The following is a 22,497-nucleotide window of genomic DNA, read 5'->3' on the forward strand; positions in this document are numbered from 1 at the left end:
TCAGGTTAATCAGCTTCTCCTCCATACAAGTTGACTATCTATCAAGATTCATCCCTGCGCAGTGGAAATGATATGACAGTTACGGTACTGTCTCCATTCTGCTCTTTTTAATATACAAAACTGTCTCGACAATTACTGTCAACACTACTAGAGACAGCTTAGAATATTTCACATGTTTATGCTACAAATAAATTTAAAGCGAGTGACTGATTCAAGATGTTTTTTCTGCAATGTTTAAGAACAACTGCAGCTGGATTGAGCATAATAAAGTAAAATTGAATGCAAGCTATACCACATCATTTATATTTTCAAAGGAACATAATTATAGAGGACACAGACCACATCACAAACTGGCAGTATTTTACAAGAGTGCAATGGATGCTCCACGTCCAAACTTCAGTTATTTTGCAGGCATGGAAACCATTCTAGTTAAAAGACGGACACTGCTCTAGAATATAAATTAAGGAAGGAGTATGTCTGCGATGATCCAACATATCATGACACTCTTCCTGATTACAGTGGTGGAGAATCAAGATCGGCAACAGCCACGATCGGACTGCGCACAACATGGTTCCTTGAAATCCAGCTCAAACTTCCCTCCATGAACTTTTTCTCATCATTTGCATGGCTGGTCACCGTTATGCTATATTGGATCTTCTGTCCAGCCTTGGAGAACACCAGCTTCTCCGGTGAGACACGTATAGTAAGGGATTTTGGAGTATACAACTTCAGTGTGTACACTGAATCTGCTGGCCCCACATTTGTGACTGTTCGGTTCAATGTGAATGGTACTGATTTGAGTGGCACCGTTATGCTGGGATAGTTCAGTTGGGCTTCTGGTATCTTGGGAAGCTTCGTGCAGGACAACCACGGGTTACGCGCAATGATTGCCAAGCCTTGATCACCAAGAAGAGCACATATGTAACCAGCATATTCAGTAATGCCAAGGTCATACACAAGACCTGGATCAACAGATTTTGCGGGATTGACATGGCCAGCACCCATGGCATAAGCACTTGCCATCCGATGCTGCTCATTCAAGATCGGGTGACCCCTGCTGTCTACGATGTCAGCTGTAGTGAGGATAGCTGACTTGATAGCAGCCGCAGACCAGTCGGGATGGACGCTCTTGACAAGTGCAGCAACGCCGCTGACATGTGGAGTCGACATAGACGTCCCGGATTTGATATGGAATGGCCCGGAACCAAGTATGGTGAGTGGTGGCCATGCAGCAACGATGTTGAGTCCTGGTGCTACTATATCTGGCTTTAGCACGCCAGGGCTGAAGCTGCAGGGACCACGGGACGAGAATGCGGCGACAGTAGGAGATGGACGGACACCAAGTAAAGTGTTTTTGTAGATGAAACTGGCACTGGGTTTGTTGGTTGTCCTCACATACTCACTAATACTGTTGCCATCAGCCACGGTCACCTGCACAACATTGGGACCATAATCCTCAAGAACGGAGGTGAAGCCAGCATCTTTCCTATTGATCAGCACCACGCCAGCGGCTCCAGCACTCATGATGCCAGTGATGTCAGTCTTATTTACAGATCCTGTTCTTGAGCCATTCATTGATCCTGTGTTATGGCATATCACAATTTTGCCAGACACGTTTCTTCTAGCCAACGACTTGCAGTGTTTGTCCAAATAAAGAGGAAACAGCCACGAGCTTGAGTTTGAAATCTGGTTAAAAGCTTCCCCGTCGATGCGGTTGCCATTGCCAAGCTGCACAACAGCCTGAAAGCTTCTGTCCACCGAGCCAGCTGCCACTGTGAGCAACCATGGTGCAGAATTCTCAAGATAGGCCTTGGGTCCGTTATTCCCAGCTGCAGCCACGACCACGACACCCTTTGCTACGGCATTAAGTGCGCCAATGGCAACAGGGTCTCCAGTGAAGTTGACATTATAAGCCGGGCCGAGGGAAACTGAGAGCACATCTACCCCGTCCTTGACAGCTTCGTCGAACCCGGCTACTATGTCTGATACGTAACATCCAAAGAGTGTGCACACCCTGTACATGGCCAGGTGTGCACCTGGAGCAATCCCTGACGCCGTGCCCCTGCCGAGGCCGCCGGCCGAGGCATCGCGGACGAAGTTCCCAGCAGCAGTGGATGCGGTATGGGTACCATGGCCTGCATCATCTCCAGAGTCATTGGCATAAAAATTAAAGAACTTAGCACCAATGAGCTTGTTGTTGCAGCGAGAAGCGCCATGGCATGAACCCTTCCACTTTGATGGCGGTGGCGGGATGCCACCATCATCAAAGGAAGGGTGTGCTGCGTAGATGCCGGTGTCCAGAACCCCGATGATGACCCCCTTGCCGTAGCTGACGTTCCTCCATATGCCGCTACCTTTCTTCAGCCTGAGAAATTCCGGAGTGTGCGTGGTGGAGGGGTGCCACAGCTGGTCCGGAAAGGCACGCACGAAGGATCTCTTCTTGGACACCATCTCGAGCTCAGCCTCGGTGAGCCTCGCGGCAAAGCCGGTGAAGACCTCGGTGTAGTTGTGGACGAGCCGTGCCTCGTCGGAGCCAGCGAGTGGGCTCGGCAAGAAAGATTCGTGCCACCAACGATGCTCGTCGTCGCTGCTAGCGTCGGTGCGTGGCTTGAGGAGGAGGATGTATGTACTGTAGGGCTTTGTCTGGTCAGGATTTTTTTTTTTTTGATAAAGGATGCTTTATTACTTTTGGGGAAGCAATTACATCCAGCCTCTGCATAACCAGGATGCACACAGCCGTTTATGAGTCTCAAGTCCAAAAAAGATGTCAAACTAAAAAATATCTAGGCGAAATACATATCTGAACGATGAATTGTATAACGCCTAAGGTGTGGGTGGGGCTTCAATCCGTAGACTATGCTGCCACCCATGTAGGGAAAAAGTATCCCTCGCCGTAGCCTCCAACCGTGTACAGACCTCCGTAAATAGGTCTCGGTTCTCCATGCGCTGAAGAGGTAACCATGAACGAAGAATCCCTGTACATCTGTAGATGACCTGCAACAAAGAGAAATTTTTGTCATTAAAAATCTTGTCATTTCTACTCAGCCAAAGCGCCCAGATAACTGCTAGCGCCCCCACCCTAAGAAGCAACTTGAACCTTGAATCAATTCCATGAAGCCAATTACCAAAGACATTGGCTACACTAGTGGGAGGATACAAGGTAGACGCTACTTGGATGACAGACTAAATAGATCTCGCAAACTGGCACCGGAAGAAGAGGTGTTTAATAGTTTCATCATGATGACAAAAAACACATCGGGTACTTCCGTGCCAGTTTCGCTTAACAAGATTATCTTTGGATTTGGATGGCATGAAGAAGGATGCAAGAACGTGAGGGCGAAGAGGAGAATTGTGAGGGAAAGGTGGGTGAAGGATGGCATCGCGGATCGGCTGGAAGAACGGAGTTCAAAGTGTGGGTGTGAAGAACAACTGTGGCTTGGTGGTACCGGTGGAGGAGCCAGGGGGAGAGGTCGACAGGAGGAAGATGCTTATTCAGGTATGGAGGTGTAGCAGACAAGCAGGGTAGACTTTTTTTTAGCTGCGTAGCTGGGTAGACTGAGCTGTCGATCGTGGAGAGGAGGGGAGAAAAAGATGTTTGATGCCCATCGTATCTCGTGCATCCGGCAACCTCAGGGCATCATGTCACTGTGAGTCATACGATTAAAATCGTGCGCATGTGCTTAGTTCCGCTGCAGCCTTTGCAGTTACAACGCTCGGCAGGCCTGCAGTATCCACGATTTCAACGGCAGGCACCCCTGCTGGTTCGATTGGAACGGCAGGCTCGCGACAGCCTCTGGTTTATTGCTTAACACCCTGAATTCAATCAAGCTAGGAACTGAACAAAGTTTCGTTGAGCTCCAGAAAAAGAACAATATGTTCAGACCTCACGGTAACTGAGCAGCTTAGAATGCATGCTTACAACTTTGAAGTCAAAACTGAACTCTACACTTATTCTATTTTGGTAAGCTCGGAGAGGATGAAAAATCTTTGTCGCAAATGCCAAGCAAACTAACATCGGAGAAAAACTTAATAACACAAGAGCCAGCTTATAAGAGCATCTCCAGTCGCGTCCCCCAAAGCGTCCCCAAACCGCGCCGAATTGAGCGTTTGGAGGATGTGTTTCGTTCGTGCCGCGTTTGGAGGACGTAGCTCCCCAGCCGCGTCCCCCAAACAAAAATTCGGAAATTTAAAACTTAAGCGAGATTCGATTAGATTCATCCAAATTTGGCATATATTATATAGATTCGAACGAAATTTGACTAAATTTAAACTAAACCTAATCTAGAAGTACTTGCAGCGGCCGGAGGCATCGTAGTACTGGTGGAAGTTGTACATGTCGTCGGTGACGACCTCCTGCTTGACGCGCTCGTCGGGCTCGTCCTTCACTAGGCCGCTTGGCCCTGCCTCGCCGTCGTCGGTGAGGTCCACGAGCGGCTTGTCGGAGTCGCGAATGGACATGGCGATCGCCGTCTCGACGTCGCCCCTCCAGGCATCCTTGTCGTTGAGCGACGCCAAGAACGCCGCTCGCAGCCCTGGGCAGTCCTCGGGGTCGTCACTGCTGGCGATGACCCGCTGCTGCCGCTCGTACTCTGCCAGCAGCGCCGCCTGCGCCGCTTCCTCCGACTCCTCCTTCACCTCTGGCTTCGGGATGAGGAGGGCTGTGCCACGCCTCTCTTGCTGCTGTCGGCTGCCGCTGCCGGCACGCCTCGTGTTGACGGGCGTCGCCGGCTCCTCCTTCACCCCGCGTTTGGGGACGGTGTAGGGCGCTGAGCGGTACGACAAGGACGGCGTCGATCGGGCCGGTCCAGAGGGAGAAGAGTTCGAGGAGGACGAGTACGTGGTCTTGCTCGGCTGCCATTGCGGTGGTCCTCCTCGAGGAGACGGTGACGGTGACAGGTGACGGCGGCGTCTCCAACCTTGGAGCGCCGTTGCGGATGTCGCGGATGACGCTATCGAGGGTGCGCCTCGGAATGCCCCAGAACAGGGTGCGGCCGTCCCTGTTCCAGCTGCTGGGCCCGCCGATGAGGCCGGTGGTGATGTGCATCTCGACGTCGTACTTGGCCTTGAAATACGTGACCCACCAGTCGTTGTTGTCCTTGGCCACCCATGTCGGATCCGCCCGCTCCTCGGAGGTGAATTGAACCCGCTGGGCCTTGATGCCGTCCCTCCATTGCTCCGTGCCCGACTTCGGTGGCGGCAGCACGCCAATGCCGTTCACGGCCATCTTCCAGCCGCCGCCGCTGCTTGGCAGGCGCATGTCCGGCGGGACAGGATATCCCGCGTGGTACAGTGCCCACGCCTCCAGCACGGTTAGGCTGCCACGGCCGAAGGCGTTCATCGCGGCAATCTTGCGGGAGGACGAGGTCGACATTGTTTGGAGCGGCGAGGAGAAGATCCGGAGGGGAGGCGGCGGCGACGAGAAGGTTTGGGAGCGGTGAGAGATTGGGACGAACCGCAGGGTGTCTTTAAATGTACAACGGCGGCAGCGGGTGGTTGCACGCAATAACGCCGGCGCGGACGGCCACGCGGCCATGCACGACGAGACGCGTCCCTGCGTTGTCTGGGAACCCATGGATGTCATTAACGTCGCTTGACCAAAGGTAGGTGACGGGGTTTTAGGCTTCCGTGCCGCTGACGCGTCGGGCCCGCCTCGCTTCGCCTCGCTTTTCGTTGTGTCCAGCGTGCCCGGTGCGTCCCCTGTGGGACGGGGACGGGCTCGGGGCGCCGGACACCGTATCAGGGCGCGCCGGACAAAAATCAGCTTTGGGGACGCCGCTGGAAGCGTTTTTTTGTCCGGCGCGCCCCAAATCGGTTTGGGGGACACGACTGGAGATGCTCTAAGATCATGCCCGTATGAGGACGCGGCTCGTCTAATGTGTTGAAGGCACGTCAGAACTGCCGTGCTGCATCGTATCTGCCGATCCAATGATGCCACGCTCCCAGCTCGTTCCAAGCAGACAGCGCGCGCAGCAGCATCCCAGACCCGTCGCAGTTTCTCGCGCCAAAAACCAGAGTCCATGGCCGGCTAGCAGCGCAGGGCCGAGGGAAGGCAATCGTCCAGGAAGACGGCGCGCTACCACGGCTACCACTGATCCGAAGACAGCGCGTCTGCCTGGCCATCGCTGATCGGCGCGACGCCCTGGCCACTGGCCGGCCGGCGGCATCTCCTTACTCTGGATAATCAGGCCATAATCTGTGGATGAAGGTACAATTAATCTATTGTTTGGACGTCATCTAGTTTGCATCTTCTTCCTCTGAATTATCTTCTCTTTCTTATTTTCTTTCGCACAATCTCAGTTTGGTGTGAAACTGCCTGAGGCACCATCGTCCATCTAATGTAAAATGGAAAACCATATCGACGTGCAAAATCATGCCATGGCTGGTTCATGTGAATTCTCAAGGTCATGGGTTCATGAGAAGATTTATTGATCTGTTAATGGCATGCTTCATGTGCAAGTGTATCGAACTAGTATAATCAACACTCAATAATGCATTGATATTCTAAGAAAATGTTCTCTACAATGCAGCCTTCTAAGCACCACTGAGTTTGCCTCCTATGCGGCCAGGCACCTGAGACAATGCAGCACTTTATCCTCGCATGCCCCTTCTCCAGACAAGTCTGTCATGAGGTTCTATCTTGGCTCAGGTTCACCTGCACACCCCCAATAATGCATGAGGTTCTATCTTGGCTCAGGTTCTATCTTGGCTCAGGTTTACTGATCTGTTAATGGCATGCTTCATGTGCAAGTGTATCGAACTAGTATAATCAACACTCAATAATGCATTGATATTCTAAGAAAATGTTCTCTACAATGCAGCCTTCTAAGCACCACTGAGTTTGCCTCCTATGCGGCCAGGCACCTGAGACAATGCAGCACTTTATCCTCGCATGCCCCTTCTCCAGACAAGTCTGTCATGAGGTTCTATCTTGGCTCAGGTTCACCTGCACACCCCCAGACCAAGAAGGATCCCTGATGGAATGGTGGAGCAAGGCATACCAGGACACTCCTAAACCTTTATGCAAGGCCTGGCCTCTAAGATACTTCTCACGCCCTGGATGGTGTGGAAGCAAAGAAGTGATTGCATCTTCAAAAGTTCCCAGCCATCAATCGATGGCTTGGTCTCCCGGATTAATGATGAAGCAATGCTTTGGGCTAGAGCCGGTGCCACGGGCCTTAGGGCAGTCCTGCCATCTCGACCTAGGACGTGCATTAAGTTAAAACTGATGTAACACCCGATTCCTAGGAAGCCTGTAACAAAATCTCCGTCTTTTCAATGAAATGAAACGCAAAAGAAAAAAAAAATGATGGAGAGAAGACTTTTAGAGCATTTGAATTTTCAGAAGTCCCATTCATCCATGGTTCCATGATTGATGATAATTTTGGGAGCACTACATATTTTATAACAGCAACTCTTGCTCTTTTACTTCCTCTCTGAAATTCTGTAAAACAATGTGGATTCAGTGTTTAGCTTTGTGAGACATGGAGTAGTAACAGTATTGGAAGAGGGCTTAGTAAACTTAATGAGCAGTCCAGATGCACACCCTCAATTCTCTGTACGTCTAAGTTTAATTCTTATGCGAAGTTAGTTGGTTCAGAGTGTGACCGGGTTCCTCTGGGATGATCATTGGCAGCCTCAGGGAAGTGCCATCTTCCAGGTTGATTGCCGGCGGCCAAAGCGCTGGACGTTTTTTTTGCCTGTTTTTTAGCGCCCTAGAATAAGGAACGATGACTGTCGCCGGCTGGACCTGGACACTTTTTGCCCCCATTATGGCGCCCTAGAACAAGTAGACATGATCCCCCTGCTAGCAAGTGATGGACTCCGTATTTTGGAGCGAGAAAATGCGACGGGCTCTGTTCTGGCACCAGGGAAGGGAATCTGGGAGGACGATGAGCGCGCTGTCTACTTGGAGCAAGCTGGGATTGTGGCATTGTTGGATCGGCAGGTAACGGCAGCTACAATGCAGCACAGCAGTTCTGAAGTGCCTTCAGCGCGTAAGACGAGCCACAACCGACTTATGAGCCATCTTAATTGTGCACAACATATAACTCCACCACAATATAAAATCCTCCCACAACTATAACAGATGATAAATACTAACCCACATAAAAACAGATGATAAATACTAATCCACATAAAAGAAATGACTAATAACATAACGTTAGCTGAAACAGATAACACATATTTAATCCACATAAAGCAAATCTCATAACATAGTGTGAGCAAATGGGCAGTAAAAGATAGATAATTGTTGACTACATGAATCAAAAAAGGGAAAAGGGCAGCCTGGCACAGATTATCATGTCTCTGATTTTTCACAGGCTGAAAGGACTGCAGGAACTGATTTGTATTTTTAGGATGTAATTGGTTGATTTATTTTTGGCGCAAACAAACTGATCCCAGAAAAAAAGAAGTAAAATGCAGAGGAAACAATGGGAGAGCAAGCTTATCATTAACAGCATGTAAATGGGGTGGACAAAGGCGCTCACAGAACTTACCTGATTGGCACCATTATATTTAATCCACATAAAGAAAATCTCATAACATAGTGTGAGCAAATGGGCAGTAAAAGATAGATAATTGTTGACTACATGAATCAAAAAGGGGCAAGGGCAGCCTGGCACAGATTATCATGTCTCTGTTTTTTTCACAGGCTGAAAGGACTGCAGTAACTGATTTGTATTTTTAGGATGTAATTGGTTGATTTATTTTTGGCGCAACCAAACTGATCCCAGAAAAAAAGAAGTAAAATGTAGAGGAAACAATGGGAGAGCAAGCTTATCATTAACATCATGTAAATGGGGTGGACAAAGGCGCTCACAGAACTTACCTGATTGGCACCATTATACATTAATGCCAGCTCCAAAATTTCACCACAAGTAATTTTGAAATATTTGTTTATGTTCAATCATTCATCATTGCTTCATCCTTTTAAATTATGCAATAACAGTTCGAGAAGTGCAGCTAGCAAAACAAAACTAGCCATAGAAATGATGACTGCACCTACAGTGTTACTTGGACAACGGTAAAAGAATGCATACCTCTGTAGTTGACCAAGTACCTTTGAGATGAAGAAATTCACATACTGAACCAAACTGGCATCTCCCACCTTCTATATAGAATGAGTATTCTGGAAGGCCATGTGCCCATGTATTTCAGTCTAATCAGCACCTCTTGGAGAGGTCTCACAGTGAGATGAATCTAAGGGATGACAACAGGTCAGAACTGTTGTCTTTTGGGTGATGAAATATACATGATGATAGATGATAAAAATTCCCAAATTGCATGTAGTCCCGGCAGTCTGGTTGACCAGGTCTCACAGGATACTGCTGTTGCTGGCACTTCTGGTCTTTCAGTGTGATTCTGAATGCTGGTCAGCTGTCAGTTTCAACCGACTTTTCTGAATCTGTTGAGCTGTGCATGCTCGGAGTTAAATCCGTTGGGTGATAAAACTTTTATTCTTCCACGATTTTGTATGTACTTTTCATATAGAAGGGCATTTTGTTTCACCAGGCCTCTCCAGATATTTCTCAGTCTTTTATACAGTGATGGGTCTCTAGAATGGCATCTAGTATGGAATCTGTCTTTTCCATCGTTATAATTGCATGCTTCTGAAAATTTACAATCACCGAATTCTCATATAAAAAAACTTTCCGGTCTGCCAATCCTCTCATGGTAGTCCATATGGTCCTGCTTGCATAGAGGTCCATTTGCATCATCTGCTGAACAGCATGCACCCGATGGAATCATCTGAAGCCGATGGCCAGATTGAATTCTACATGAAGCAGAAGAAATAAGAAATTATTGAAAAGTCATAGACCGCAATACTGTCTAAAAGAACACCTGAATGGCGCTACAGATATTCAGCAATATATCACGATATGCACATATTAATTGAGCATCTATGACCTGCTTTGGATGGTGAAAGTGACATTTGGTTCCATAACTGCAAGCACCATTTCTCATGTAATAGGTAAAATTTCTTGGTCCCTTAAAAGTAAATTTTGCAATGATTAAAATTCGGTGTCAACAATTTCCAGTGCAAATCATTAATTTGCTAACAAAACCTCCGTAGATGACAAGAAGTAAAAGCATACTTCTGAATTGAGAAAGGCCAATGCGGTTCAGTTTAAGAATTACGGCAACTCCATGACTTTCTTGTTTGGGTATAAGGTATGAGTATGCTTTAAGCTGTGGTGATGACAACACACTTCAACAAAAAAAGGAAATAAAATAACTAGATTATTCATTCACGTGAGGTACAAATATAATCAGGTTTTGAAATGACCACTTTGTTTAACTGCAGATATGATAAAATCAGGACATCACGTCCTACTAATTTGGGCACCATAAAGGGTATGCCCCAGTGGAGTAGTCACTAGTCAAAAGATCAACTAGCATATAAGCGAAACAAGAAAAGGCTTTCCATTTTGCTTTTCCAAAAATCAGTTACATAGCATTTTTCTTTTCTGAAGGAAAGGCAATGCTGCATTCTAGTAATTAAGAAATCTTTCTCGCCAATAATAAAAAGGAAGCAAAGAAGACATCAAATGACCATTGAGAGCAAACTGAAATTTTACCTGCAGAAGATTGTAGCAGCATGAATATCCGTATGAGCAGTTCCCTTTTGACATGTAATACGGGTAGTTTGGTATTCCGGGCCTTTTGTAGGTACCAAATACATACATTAACCTTTTCCTTGGTTACTTTACGCCCATGACCACCATTTACCCTAACGGGGATGGCGGGCCATAACACCTTCAGATGTTGCCATGTCCACTGCATCCCCATTCCCCAACTCTGATTGTACTCTGTTTGCCGAGGGCACCTTATTGCCACCACCTCTTTCTCCTTTGATCCCACAACATTGGCGTGCATGATTGCCTTTTGTTTTTCACTTGTACAGTGATCTTCCATTGTAACGGAATCCTTGGTTCCAGCTTGTTGCTCACCTTTCTGCTGACCCGTCACATCCTCATCTTCCACAGCATAATCATCAACGCTTCCTTTCTGCGATGCCGATGCTAGCGATGGAGCCGATACCCCACATTGGGCCCCAAGGCCGAGGCCACCCTGACTTTGGGGCCAAGGGGCGGAGGAGACAATCGAAGGAGGCGGAGCACGAACGGCAGCCGGTCCCCACGGGCGGCGACCTGAGCGGCGGCGGCGTGGCCGTGTGGGGGTTGGGAGAAGAGAACAAACCCTAATAACCCATAACGCTAATCCAAGCCCAACCATTCCACCCAATTTTTCTGTGATCTCTGACTACCTCTTGTCCCTCTGAGAACTGAGATGACTAGGAATCGAGATGAAACGACAGGTATGGAAAATTGGAAACCGAGAATCGACAAATGCATTTCGAGCGGAGCCGGGCAAGAATCCACACCGTTATTGGTCATGTACTCATGTCATACCTGGCCATGGAAAGCCCAGCCCGATCGGCCCGGCCCGGCCTGAAATTTTTGGGCTTGGACCAGCTCGAGCATGCCTGTGGTCCGGGCCTGTACCGAAAATTTAGGCTTGACGGTTGCGCTGGGCCGAGCCTGGGCCTGAGAAATGTGTCAGAAGAGGCTCGGCCCGAGGCCCGAAGCCCGATGAGTATTTATTGTGGTGGGCCGGACTTGGGCCAAAATTGTAGGCCCGATGGTCGGGCTGGGCCGGGCCTAGGCCTGGTTTTTTTTGCGTCGGGCTTTGTTAGGCCCGGCCCGAATCTTATTTAATACTCTTTTTCTCGCTTAAGGTAAGTCGAAGGTTTGTAATATGCCCCCCCCCCCCCCCTCCCGCACAAGATTAATATGGATCATGAAGGACCATTTTGCCAACATTCACACATAGCTTAAACCATCTACTACAACATATGTGTTGTCAAACAATCGAAAATAATAGGGACATATGTTTAACAAATTTTATGAACCTTCTGCATAAAGTACAAATACATAATTTTTTTGCCTACTACCCCATTCAATCTACCATCTTCATCGGTCCGCTCTTTGCTGAAGTGAATCTCATCACTTTCAAACTAAGGTACATTAAGTGTATCTCTTGATCTAGTAATTAATGCAATAGGTAATGTGACGTGGGGTAACCATGGCAATGTCCATACGTGACGGACTTATATTTTGGGGAAGAAACATAATGCTGGTTTCAATGGCGTACAAGCACAACCCACATGGGACAGAAGAGGTTTTACCTAGCTTTAGGCCTCTTAGCTAGGGTTTGATGTGCGTCTCTATTGTCTTATGCTCGCATTGGCGGTCCATCCTATCTTTTATAGATGAAGCCAGGTCTCAGGTTAAATCCAAGTAGGTTACAACAGTTCGTACTTTCCTTTCTAAGCTTTGTTCATGTCGTACACATCGAGTTAACGGACCACCAGATGCTTTCACTAGTGGAAAACGTGGCTACAGGCCCGGTTCGTTTGGGCCTTCAGTCCCGGTTTGCAAACCGGGACCAATAAGACGTCCCCTTTAGTCCCGGTTTAAATATGCACCGGGTCAAAAGGCCCCGCCACGTGGTGCGGCCAGGGCGTTCGAGGTGGAGGACCTTTGGTCCCGGTTCGTGGTACGAACCTGGACTGGAGGTTCTCTTCCGCGGCAGAAAATTGTCGTTTCTCTGCCGCGGCACAGGTATAGGTTGGAGCAGCGTTTCTCTGCCGCGGTAGAGAAACTAGGCGTTTCTCTGTCGCGGCTGAGTTTCAGCAATGCATACATATCATTCAAGAAACCACAAAACATCGTCATGAATATATAGACATCGATCGTCAATAGTACACGTAATGCATGCATATTTACAATATAAAGTCGGACCTATTTACTAAATCTATCTCATATGCCTAACGACTACGAAGTACACGATCAAGATCTATGAACTTCCGATAGTACTTTCCAGTTGGGGAAATGGCCTCGTTAAGAAAGATTCCTGCGAGTTCCTCTTGAATTGCTCGTATGCGATCCTCCGTTATAAGAGTGTCCCGCAGGCGTATCATCTATATTAAAAAAAGGAGATCAATATATATATGAATGGAACTCAATACAGTTGATGGTAATAAGATTAATTATGAAATATTGTTCACGTACACGAGTGTGGTGTATAGCTTCATCCGCATCCATGTGACAGGCCATCTCACGAATGAAGTCGCAGACGTAGTATCCACATAAGTTATTCACGGTTTCCTGCCTCATACACTTTACGAAAAAATAGTTCGATCAAACCAATAATCAAGCATCGTATTGAAAGAAAATATCAAAGAGATTCAAGGACATCTAAAGGTATAATTGTTGCACCCCCATGGGGCTCTCACAGCGATTTCAGCTTCTGGACCGTCGGATCTTTCCATAAGTGCATCTTGGCCGTTTATTCTGGGCAGAATCCTACTAGGTAAAGCCATGCAACGGCCATGGTCTACCCGCCTGCAGCTGCGTTTGGGACCCACCTTTGTCCGGGTCCGCTCGTCATTCGCATGGGGCAAGTTTTGGTTGGGGTCAATCGCGCGTGGCTTCGTTCCCGAGGGGTTGTTTGGGGTTTTCGTATCTCACAGATCTCCACCCAATCCCCACCCTAGACAGCATCCCCAATCGCTGCCCAATGCCTGTCTCCTCCATCCCCATCCTCCTCCTCTGCGTCGGCGCCGCCACCGCCGCCAGCCACCCTCCTCCTCTGCGCAGGTTCCACCACCACCCGCCTTTTCCCGTGCTCCTCCTCTCCTTGCTCGTGCTCTCCTCTTCTCGTCGCCCCTCCCTCGGTACTAGAGAAGAACCGGCCGTGGCCCCAAGGTGCCATCAAGGATGATGGCCTCCGCTCGTCGGGAGGCCTTCGGGCGTTGGGAGGAGCACATGAGGGGCCGGCAGGAGGAGGGGGAGATCAGCATGGTGCCATGGTTAGAGGAGGCAGAGCTTGACGTGGGGGAGCAGGAAAGAGAGAGGTGGAACGACCTAGGGTTTCGGCCGCCACCGCCGGCACGCTCGAGCAGCGGCTATAGGGAGTGGGCAGGAGCTGTGCCGGTAGCGACCGCTCGAGCAACACCGACGGCTGGATGCAGCAGCGGCGGTTGCAGCAAGCGCCGGGGCGGCGGCGATGGCTGGACATGGCGGCGGCGGCTGCAGGGAGGTTTTGAGCGACGGCGGCGGCTGGACGGCAGGACCTGCTCTAGAAAGTTCCAGACCAAGGGAGAAAGCTACGACACGCAAGCCGCAAGAAGGCGGTGACGCGGAGACGGAACAGCCCGTCCTGGCGTGGTCGTCATCTGCCAGGTGTATGATTCTTTTCCTTTCCAGGTGTTCCTTGCAAGGTATGTACAGAATTATGTTCACATACGAGATGGAGTGCTTATACCTTCATTCGTGAGATTCGATTTTGTGACATGGTTGTCCTTTTTCAGTTATTGGCCGAGGTGTGTGGAATTTTGATGGAATGAATTATGGGCTGTCGTCTGCCTTCTCTACTTCCTCCTCCCTTGAGCTTGTAACTGCAGCAATGTGACACACATTGGGACCACATTGTTCATTGATGGCATACCTAGCCGTGTTGAAGAAATTGCTGCCTCTGCCAACCTCGATGTGATGCTCTTGCGTTCCTCCATCTGAAGAGTCACATGGACCCTGCATTGGTGGTATCTCTCTTTCCTGCATCTCCCATGTCCTCAATTTTTTTGTGTAACGGAAGCTGGATTTGGACATTCATGATTTGTCTATCCAATCAATGCCCTGATCTAAAAATGGAATCAGATCAGGTCACTTTTTATATCCTGGTAAACCGCTTTGTTTCCATTTGGTTTACATTTCTCCAAGGTGCCAAAATCTTAGGTGTTCATTACATTTAAATTAGGAGGAAGTTTAAGCGATGACATGGAAACAGTGGATCATGGTGAGGTGTAGGAGATTTAAGCGATGTTGTGGATACTCTGCAAGCAGGTCCAGGGCCCAAATATTGCTAATGCACTAAGCTTTTGTAATTTCATTTGCTTGCAAGTAAAAATCTTGGTAGGTTGCATCGTATTGATCCCCTTTTTTTTTTCTCTACTCTAAAATACCATTGAGGTAGTAAAAATGGTGAGCAATAGACTGTACCCTATATGAATGGTCATTAAAGTTGAAGAGTGGAAATTCTGCATTCCAATGTTCTTTTTTATCTTTAAATATGTAAATTCAATGTCCTATATTGGTTGTTATTTATTTTGAGGAAGGGAAGGGCATGTGTTGTTTCTTGATGTATTCATTACTCATTAGTAGTTTCACTATAATTTATACATCACTGGGAATTAACAACTACTTTCTTTTATTTTCATGTAGGCAAGAAGGGTTCGAGTGGCATCTGAGCACGCTGCTGGTAATCAACAACCATATTCTTGGCATCAATGCTTTCTAAGAAGGTCTAGCATCTGAATGGGTGCAAAGCATCCCAAAATGTATTTCCCTTCTCATGATATTTACAGTATATGCCTATACTGTAAATATTTCTTAGTTTTATAATTTATGGACCATGATCCTGGATTTTGGATTGCTAATACAACAATTGTTTCATTTTGCAGCATTATATAATGCTACATTTATCTGAAATGTCTTATCACTGGTATATGAAAGGGATTATTTTTTATGTTATCATGTCAGTTGATGCATGCCATTGTGATTTACTGCTCCATGTTTTTTTCACAAGACTTGACCATGCTCTGCACAATTCCATTTTTTGCAATTTAGTTGAACATATATGTTATTCCTTACACTCTTCCCATGGCAGGTGATGTACTTCACTGCTCGCTGCCTTGTTACTCTTCCTAGCCAGAAGTTAATCCCATACACATGTATGAAAATTTAGAAGTTGATGCAGAGGTTTAGGGTAATACAAATTATACTTATTATCAGTAGAAATTTCCGATAATTGGTTGTTTTGTGCATATAAATCGAATGTTTCATGTTTGCACACTAATTTGGAAACATGTAAACTGGTCTGTAGTGTTTATGTAGTTGCTTAGCTCATGATTTTTCTTTAGTATTGCTTCCTGTGTTTGTTTTCTTTTATATGGCTGCTGGAAAATAACATGCAAAGATCATTGGTTTGAAGTTTGATCATGTATCCACCTACAAACAGATTAAAACAAAGTCATGCAATAGTTACAATATATTTCATGTAAGCGAGAAGTTGATTACTTAGTATGAAGGTGTTTATGTATGCACTGTGCGTTCGAGATAATCTTGGTGCAGCTAGCTAATGAAATACTGATTCTTGCTAAGATATTTATGTTTGAATTTTCCTAAAGCAGTTCAAGATAATCTTGGTGTGATCATGAAACCGAGAAGTTGATTCAATGCAGGTTTCATCTTACCTTACCTGAAGCTCTGATTTCTAAAGTAAATTATAAATGCGAACCTTTGTGATTCAAACGCATGATGCCATAAATAGTTTCTGAAGTACTTGTTTTTGTTACAGATATGGAGGTCGTAGATGGACAAGCCTGGTGGAGTGCCAGTGAGAAGCAACGTCTTAGAAAGAAACGTTTGAGCAGCATGTGGTTACTCAGAGCAGAGCAAATGTGTTATGGTTGATCAAAACAATATCCTTACAAGATGAAGTTCCCGCCAGAGGTAAATAGCTATATTTGTCGCCGTAATGTTCATCGATGCATCATGCATGCATCAAGAGTTTGGTCAATCGAACGTGTAGGTCGGCACTTTATGGTCGCATAATTTTTGTTAGTACGTACTTTCTATTCTTCGGATTCTTGCTCTGCGCTTACGATCTACCTTTTATCACAGGTAGCCTGCAGTTCTAATTAACATAACCAGACTTGCAAAAATTTCTTTGGTCACTGGCCGTTTCGAGTCCTGGCTGTGAGAGCTCCAACCTATTTGTTTTTGCAAGTCCTATTTATCTATAGGTGACACTTCTGACTTCTCATTTGCAAAAATATCTTGCCCTTTATCTGAATGGATGGCCTTTGGCTGCTTTGTCTTCGATCGATTTTTATTATCACTACTCAACATTTCACGTGCCTTCTCCTATTAGTGGTGGTGAACCAGAGAAACCATTTAGAACTACACAGAAGTAAAAAAAGAAAAGAGAGGAGGGGTCAAAATAGTTACGATCTGGGCCTGATTATATTGAGATATCAAGAAATAATGTTTCAGCCTGCACAACAGAGACTAAAATGTCAGTTTACCTGGCTTAGTACAATTGTGTTACTAATTGTAGATATGCACTGGAACTTATGCTTTTCAATTAAAGAGATTAATTGAGACTGAGTATGAATGAAGAGTTCATGTTATATCATTCATGCTTTTCTGGATACTAGTACAAATGCCCGTGCGTTGCCACGGGGCTCAAAACATCTTTGGTTAGCACAATATATAAAAGTAATGCGCGTGAAGATATCCAAGGGATACGAGAGTGAACGAATGGAACCTGGCGGCATTTGATCCTGCGCCAAGTCAGGTTCTGATTGGTCCAGATTTTTTGCGTGGGGTCCACTGGTGTATGGGTGTTTTTCATTAACTGGTACAAAACGACAGTGCATACCCCGTGTGGGGCTCATCTATCTTCTCCCCCGACCCATCAATCCTCATCCTCACGCATCGCTTCACGCGGCGTGCGCGACGGCGGAGCACCACGGCCACAGCTCGTCCAGCTCGGGAGGCGGCGGCGTTGGGGACGGAGGGTTGTCCACGCCCTCGTCCGCGCCGACAAGGAGCGTCGCGGTGGCGCGCAGCGTGCGCCAGCAGGTCGGCGCGGCCGGGGCAGACCTCCTGCTCGTCGTCCGCATGCGCGAGCAGGTCGGGAGCAGTTCGTGCGGGACCAGAGCGCCACGGCCTCCTGCTCCTCGTCCGCATGCCGTAGCTCGACGGCAAGCGCCCGCCGCCGGTGGTCGATCAAGAATTCCAGATCGACGTGGCCCCGTCCCCGACGCCACATCGACCCCCACATCGACGCCGCCCTGTCCCCGTCCCGAGTTCGCCGGGACCTCGACGCCGCCCGTCCCCGACGCCACAGGACGCCGCCGCCTGTCCCCGACTGTCGGCCCCGTCCGGCCGTCCCGAGCTCGCTGGACGTCGACGCCACCCCGTCACCAACGCCACTTCGACGCCGCCTGTCCCCGATGTCGTCCCCATCCCGAGCTCGCCCGGACGCCACCTCGACGTCGCCCCGTCCCCGACGCCACGTCGACGCCGCCCCTGTCCCCGACGCCGGCCTCGCCCCAAGCTTGCCACGCCATGGTGGTCGCCTCTGCGTGGTGGAGGTTCGCGGCGGAGGGCGCCGCGACGAGCGGCGGTAGCATGAAGGCGGCGCGGGCCCCGCGGTGCGCATGAGCTTGGGGGCGGCGCGAAAAAATGATTGGGGAGTGGGGCGGTTGCTCACCGGAGATGCGCCGGAGGTCACCGTGCTTCTCTCTCTCATTAGTGTGGACCACTCCTATGTATTGTATCCGTATCCCTTTGTATCAAAAAAAATCCTCAACTGCTTATGTGGGGCCCACCGCACACCTGGACCAATAGAAGCCCGCTTTCCGGCAGGTACACATGCCCGCCGGTTCAACTATGGATTTTCCGATATCCAAGCTACTATATATCTGAGCTACTATATGAAAGCCGCCACGAGCAAGGCAAACTGACCCTCTAGGTTTCCCTAAGCTCTTCAGTTTAGATCATCTCGTGTTGACGTTTTTTTGGGACTGTTCACTGTCCAAAATTGAACTTTTTGTATTCTACTCGTGACCTCTTCATTTTCTTGGAACTGTTAACTGTCCAAAATCAAATTCTTCGTATTCTACTCGTGACCTCTTTCTGCATAAGACCAACCATCGATAAGAGTTATCACAAATAAGGGAATAGAATACTAATATTGTGCAATTTGGTCATACCTACATGTATAAGAGTATCTCTCTAGCAGAGCCCGTAAAACAGGTCGAAACTGAAAAACTCCGGCGGAAATACGGGTTCGGACCAAACTGAGCCAGAACTGAGCCCGAACTCGCGGCCTGGCCCGTATAACGAGTTCGGGTCCCCGAGAAACTGGGCGGCCGCCCCGTATTAAAAGGGGCCGCGGAGGGGAGTTTGGTTCTAAACCCTACTCCCCTCCGCCGCTTCCACTCCCGCCGCCGCCGCCTCACACATATTTCGGTGAGCAATCGAGCTATGTGCAGCCACCCCTCCATCCTCCTAAGCGGCGCGAGATTGGGCGGTGGGGACTCGCCGCCGCGTCCCCCCGTGTTCCGCACTGACGCGGAACGCCGGAAGTGGAAGAGGTCGGAGGGCGCGCGCAAGCGCAGCGCAGCGCCCGCCGGTGGACGAACCGGGGGCTCACGCCCCAGGGAAGATGGCGAGGTTCGTCAACGCCGGCGAGGGGTCATCGTCTGGCGGCTCCAGTCGCGCACCACTACTCCAGTCTGAGGACGACGAGCTCGTCCCCGCGCGTTCGTCGACGATCTCAGCGGGCGACTACGTCCACGGCTCCGACGAGGAGGCCGTGCTCGCGTAGGTAGAGGCGATCTCCGAGGCGAAGGCCCGCACTCGCTTCCGCCGGGAGGAGGCGCACGTCATCTGCCAAGTGCGTGAGTATGAGGCGCGCCGTCGGGAGGAACGCGTACGCGCGTCAAGCTCGAGATAGTCGAGCTTGAGGTCGAGGAGTGAAGCTCCTCGACGCCAGCGTCGACGCTGTCGGCCGCCTCAACGCTCCGCCACCTCCGCGCGCATAGGACATTAGGCCGCATTTTTGTTAAAATTAGTAGCGCCCACCGGTCTACTAAGTAATTTAGGTTTAATTTACCGAACTATATAGGTTTAATTTACCGAACTATATAACTTTTTATGCTCAATCGGAGCATCAAATCCGGAGCATCAAATCCATCTATATATATGATCATCGACCAATTTCGACCAATTTCCCCACGACATTTCAAATTCACTTTTTTAGTTCTTGTTTTACAGTTTCTGATTTGTGACAACATTTTTCCAACCCCGTAAACACGAGTTCCCACGAGTTCAGTGAACCAATCTCCGAGTTTTCAATTCACGTATTTATGGGCTCTGCTACAGATGCTCTAACAATTTAATATCAAACCACATGTTTCGCATCACTTTTAACTCGCAAAATGATATTCAATTAAATTAGAAAAGGAACCATTGCCAAAATATCCGGATGTCAGTTAAACATTCCAATGAAAGAAATAAAATGTTAGGACATAAAAGTTCTTCAAATTACACAATCTCCTATCAAACGAAAGAAAATGTGGAAAATTAGACATGTCTTCAAAAAAAAAGAAATATCTCCTGGACTCTCCTGGACTTTATACAATTGTATTTTTAGATATTACAATGGATGATAAGTTTACCTATTTATATCAAACTATAATTTTTTTACATAGTATATAGTTGATGTACATCATCGGAGATGCATGGCTGATTAATTATCATACTTCAGCTTCTCGAGCTAATGAAGCTCATCAAAATGAGAACCTCCAAATTTCAAAGCTTGATACATGAATAGTAGGCATCAATAATTGATATTCTGCACGGAGATCTCTGAGATTGAACTTGTCTGTAAATAAATCAGGTAACTATTTGGTCTTTTGCACCAGAATATCATGCTTCAAATTTACATAATCTTTACAAAAATAGGATAATTTTTAATAAATATCTCAATAATTCTATGTTTAAGCTAATCAAACCAGAGAAATACTGAACAAAAAGTGTGTTAGATATCGAAGTGATGGTGCTGGGTACATTAACCTATTTGAAGAAAAAATAGAAAAAATTGAATTAATATCCCACTGTAGTTACCATAAGTTACGTCAAACTGATTGCAGTGTTCGTGTGCTAACTTTCCATTTAATAATCAACTCGGAATTTAAAAAATGAAGATGACAGGAAAAAAAAATTGAAGGCAAGATTAGTCAAGCATATTTTAGCACACAATTGAAGGTTACACTGATTAGCATTGACTGACCGAAAACTCAAATGTCAGTGAGAAAACTTACCCCTTGTGTCAAGTGTCGACACAGTAGTTAACCATGATTATTCAGTGTAGACTCGGCCGCATCAATGTTCGTTATTGTCAATATTTTCAAAATATTCGACCGGCCCTACTTAGATGCGATACCAACGATAAAAGTGACCTGACAGTTGCCATTCTGCTCGTCCAGGTTGGATATGATTGCAGCACTGAAGAGTTCCATCAGCTATAGATTTACCATGGAACAATACACCCAGTACTGGAAAGTATTTTGGGTGATAAACAACAGTATGGAACAATACAAAATAAGAAGGGCTTACTCAAAGTGAAATCACTCAAGTGATGAAGTCTGCAATTGGACGAGGAGGTACAGGGAGAGGGTAGATCACTTACCGTCCTAGCGAGCATAATGGAAAATGTTGGCTTGCATCTCTTGCAACTAAGGATAAACAAATAAAATGTACTAATCAATAAGGGGTGGATGCCTAAATGTGTTTCAGTTCTGAAACAACATAAAAGAAATATTTGTTACCTCATGCTTCTTATTGCAATCTAAATGATACAAATCAACTATATAAATCCAACCTTTATTTAGAACTGATGCATCTCCTAGAAAAGAAGATATTGCAGGGTATCAACGGAGAAAAGGTAACATGTTAGAACAACGAAACAATAATTGAATAAAATTTGCACATGTAGCATACAACAAAATTAGAACTATGCAGTGCTTACTTGAGATCAAATGCCCTAAATATCTAGCTTAAGAGTGATATCGCCATCTCCCTTCTCCTTAGCTTTTGCGCTGAGGTTTAACACACAATAAAGAACATATGCGGACCATCTCCCTTTTACTAAATATCTTGCTAGCTTGCTCTATTCACCAGAAAAAACGGAGGAGCAGTTCATAAATTAGATGACAAAATAAAACACGGACATAGAAGTAGCACGAGAAATGGAAGATTGTTGTTTCTCCTAAATCATGGTAAAAGTTCAAGCAGTAAAATGGCTTACTATAGAAAATTCAAAAAACTAATAGTAGCAGCATCTTATTGATACCGTGCTACAGCTGCAGGCAATTTAGAGAAATAAAAAACCTTGACAAAATATTGTTGTTACTCCTAAATCATTGTAAAAGTTCAAGCAGTAAAATGGCTTACTACAGAAAATTCAAAAACTAATAGTAGCAGCATCTTATTCATACCGTGCTACAGCTGCAGGCAATTTAGAGAAATAAAAAGCTTGACGAAATATTGATCCTTAGGAAAGGGAGCAGTGTGTCTAGGTCAGTGGTAATGATCCCGTCTATTTATATTTTGTTTGAGAAAAATATACAACAAAACCTAAGGCACTCCAATGTTAAGCTCAAACAACAGAAACCTCCTACGTGATACCTCCGACAGGGATTTCTTCCGAACTCTTATTTGTGAACCATTTCCCTTGCAGTAAATGCCAAGAATTCCACTGACATGATCCTGGAAGTATCAGCATATCTCTATTGCAAGAAATGTAGTGAATGCTTTCAACAGATATCCAGAGTTCCTCTTCTATTTAAATTAAAAG

General features: G+C 46.9%; 2 protein-coding genes and 1 long non-coding RNA gene across 3 annotated transcripts; all 3 read right to left on the reverse strand.

Moving 5' to 3' along the window:
• Positions 1-303: 303 nt before the first annotated feature.
• LOC127296260 (subtilisin-like protease 4) lies at positions 304-2,584 on the reverse strand. The gene has a single exon (XM_051326296.2). It carries the CDS (start codon positions 2,449-2,451, stop codon positions 514-516), a length of 1,938 nt encoding a protein of 645 aa, XP_051182256.1. The 5' UTR covers positions 2,452-2,584; the 3' UTR covers positions 304-513.
• A 1,968-nt stretch (positions 2,585-4,552) lies between these two features.
• LOC127347832 (uncharacterized) lies at positions 4,553-11,351 on the reverse strand. The gene is made up of 2 exons (XM_051373979.1): positions 10,581-11,351; positions 4,553-9,775 (listed from the first exon to the last, which is right to left on the reverse strand). Exon 2 carries the CDS (start codon positions 6,017-6,019, stop codon positions 4,553-4,555), a length of 1,467 nt encoding a protein of 488 aa, XP_051229939.1. The 5' UTR covers positions 6,020-9,775; positions 10,581-11,351.
• An 8,802-nt stretch (positions 11,352-20,153) lies between these two features.
• LOC127349063 (uncharacterized) lies at positions 20,154-21,610 on the reverse strand. The gene is made up of 2 exons (XR_007880104.1): positions 21,470-21,610; positions 20,154-21,376 (listed from the first exon to the last, which is right to left on the reverse strand). It is a non-coding gene; the product is annotated as an uncharacterized lncRNA (long non-coding RNA).
• Between the last annotated feature and the right edge of the window lie 887 nt (positions 21,611-22,497).

This window comes from Lolium perenne, chromosome 4, assembly GCF_019359855.2.
Source record: "Lolium perenne isolate Kyuss_39 chromosome 4, Kyuss_2.0, whole genome shotgun sequence".
Classification (NCBI taxonomy): Eukaryota; Viridiplantae; Streptophyta; class Magnoliopsida; order Poales; family Poaceae; genus Lolium; species Lolium perenne.

Excerpts from the sequence above, each read along its gene's own strand:
- LOC127296260 (XM_051326296.2), bottom strand. The coding sequence starts at position 2,451 with ATGGTGTCCAAGAAGAGATCCTTCGTGCGTGCCTTTCCGGACCAGCTG.
- LOC127347832 (XM_051373979.1), bottom strand. The coding sequence starts at position 6,019 with ATGGACTCTGGTTTTTGGCGCGAGAAACTGCGACGGGTCTGGGATGCT.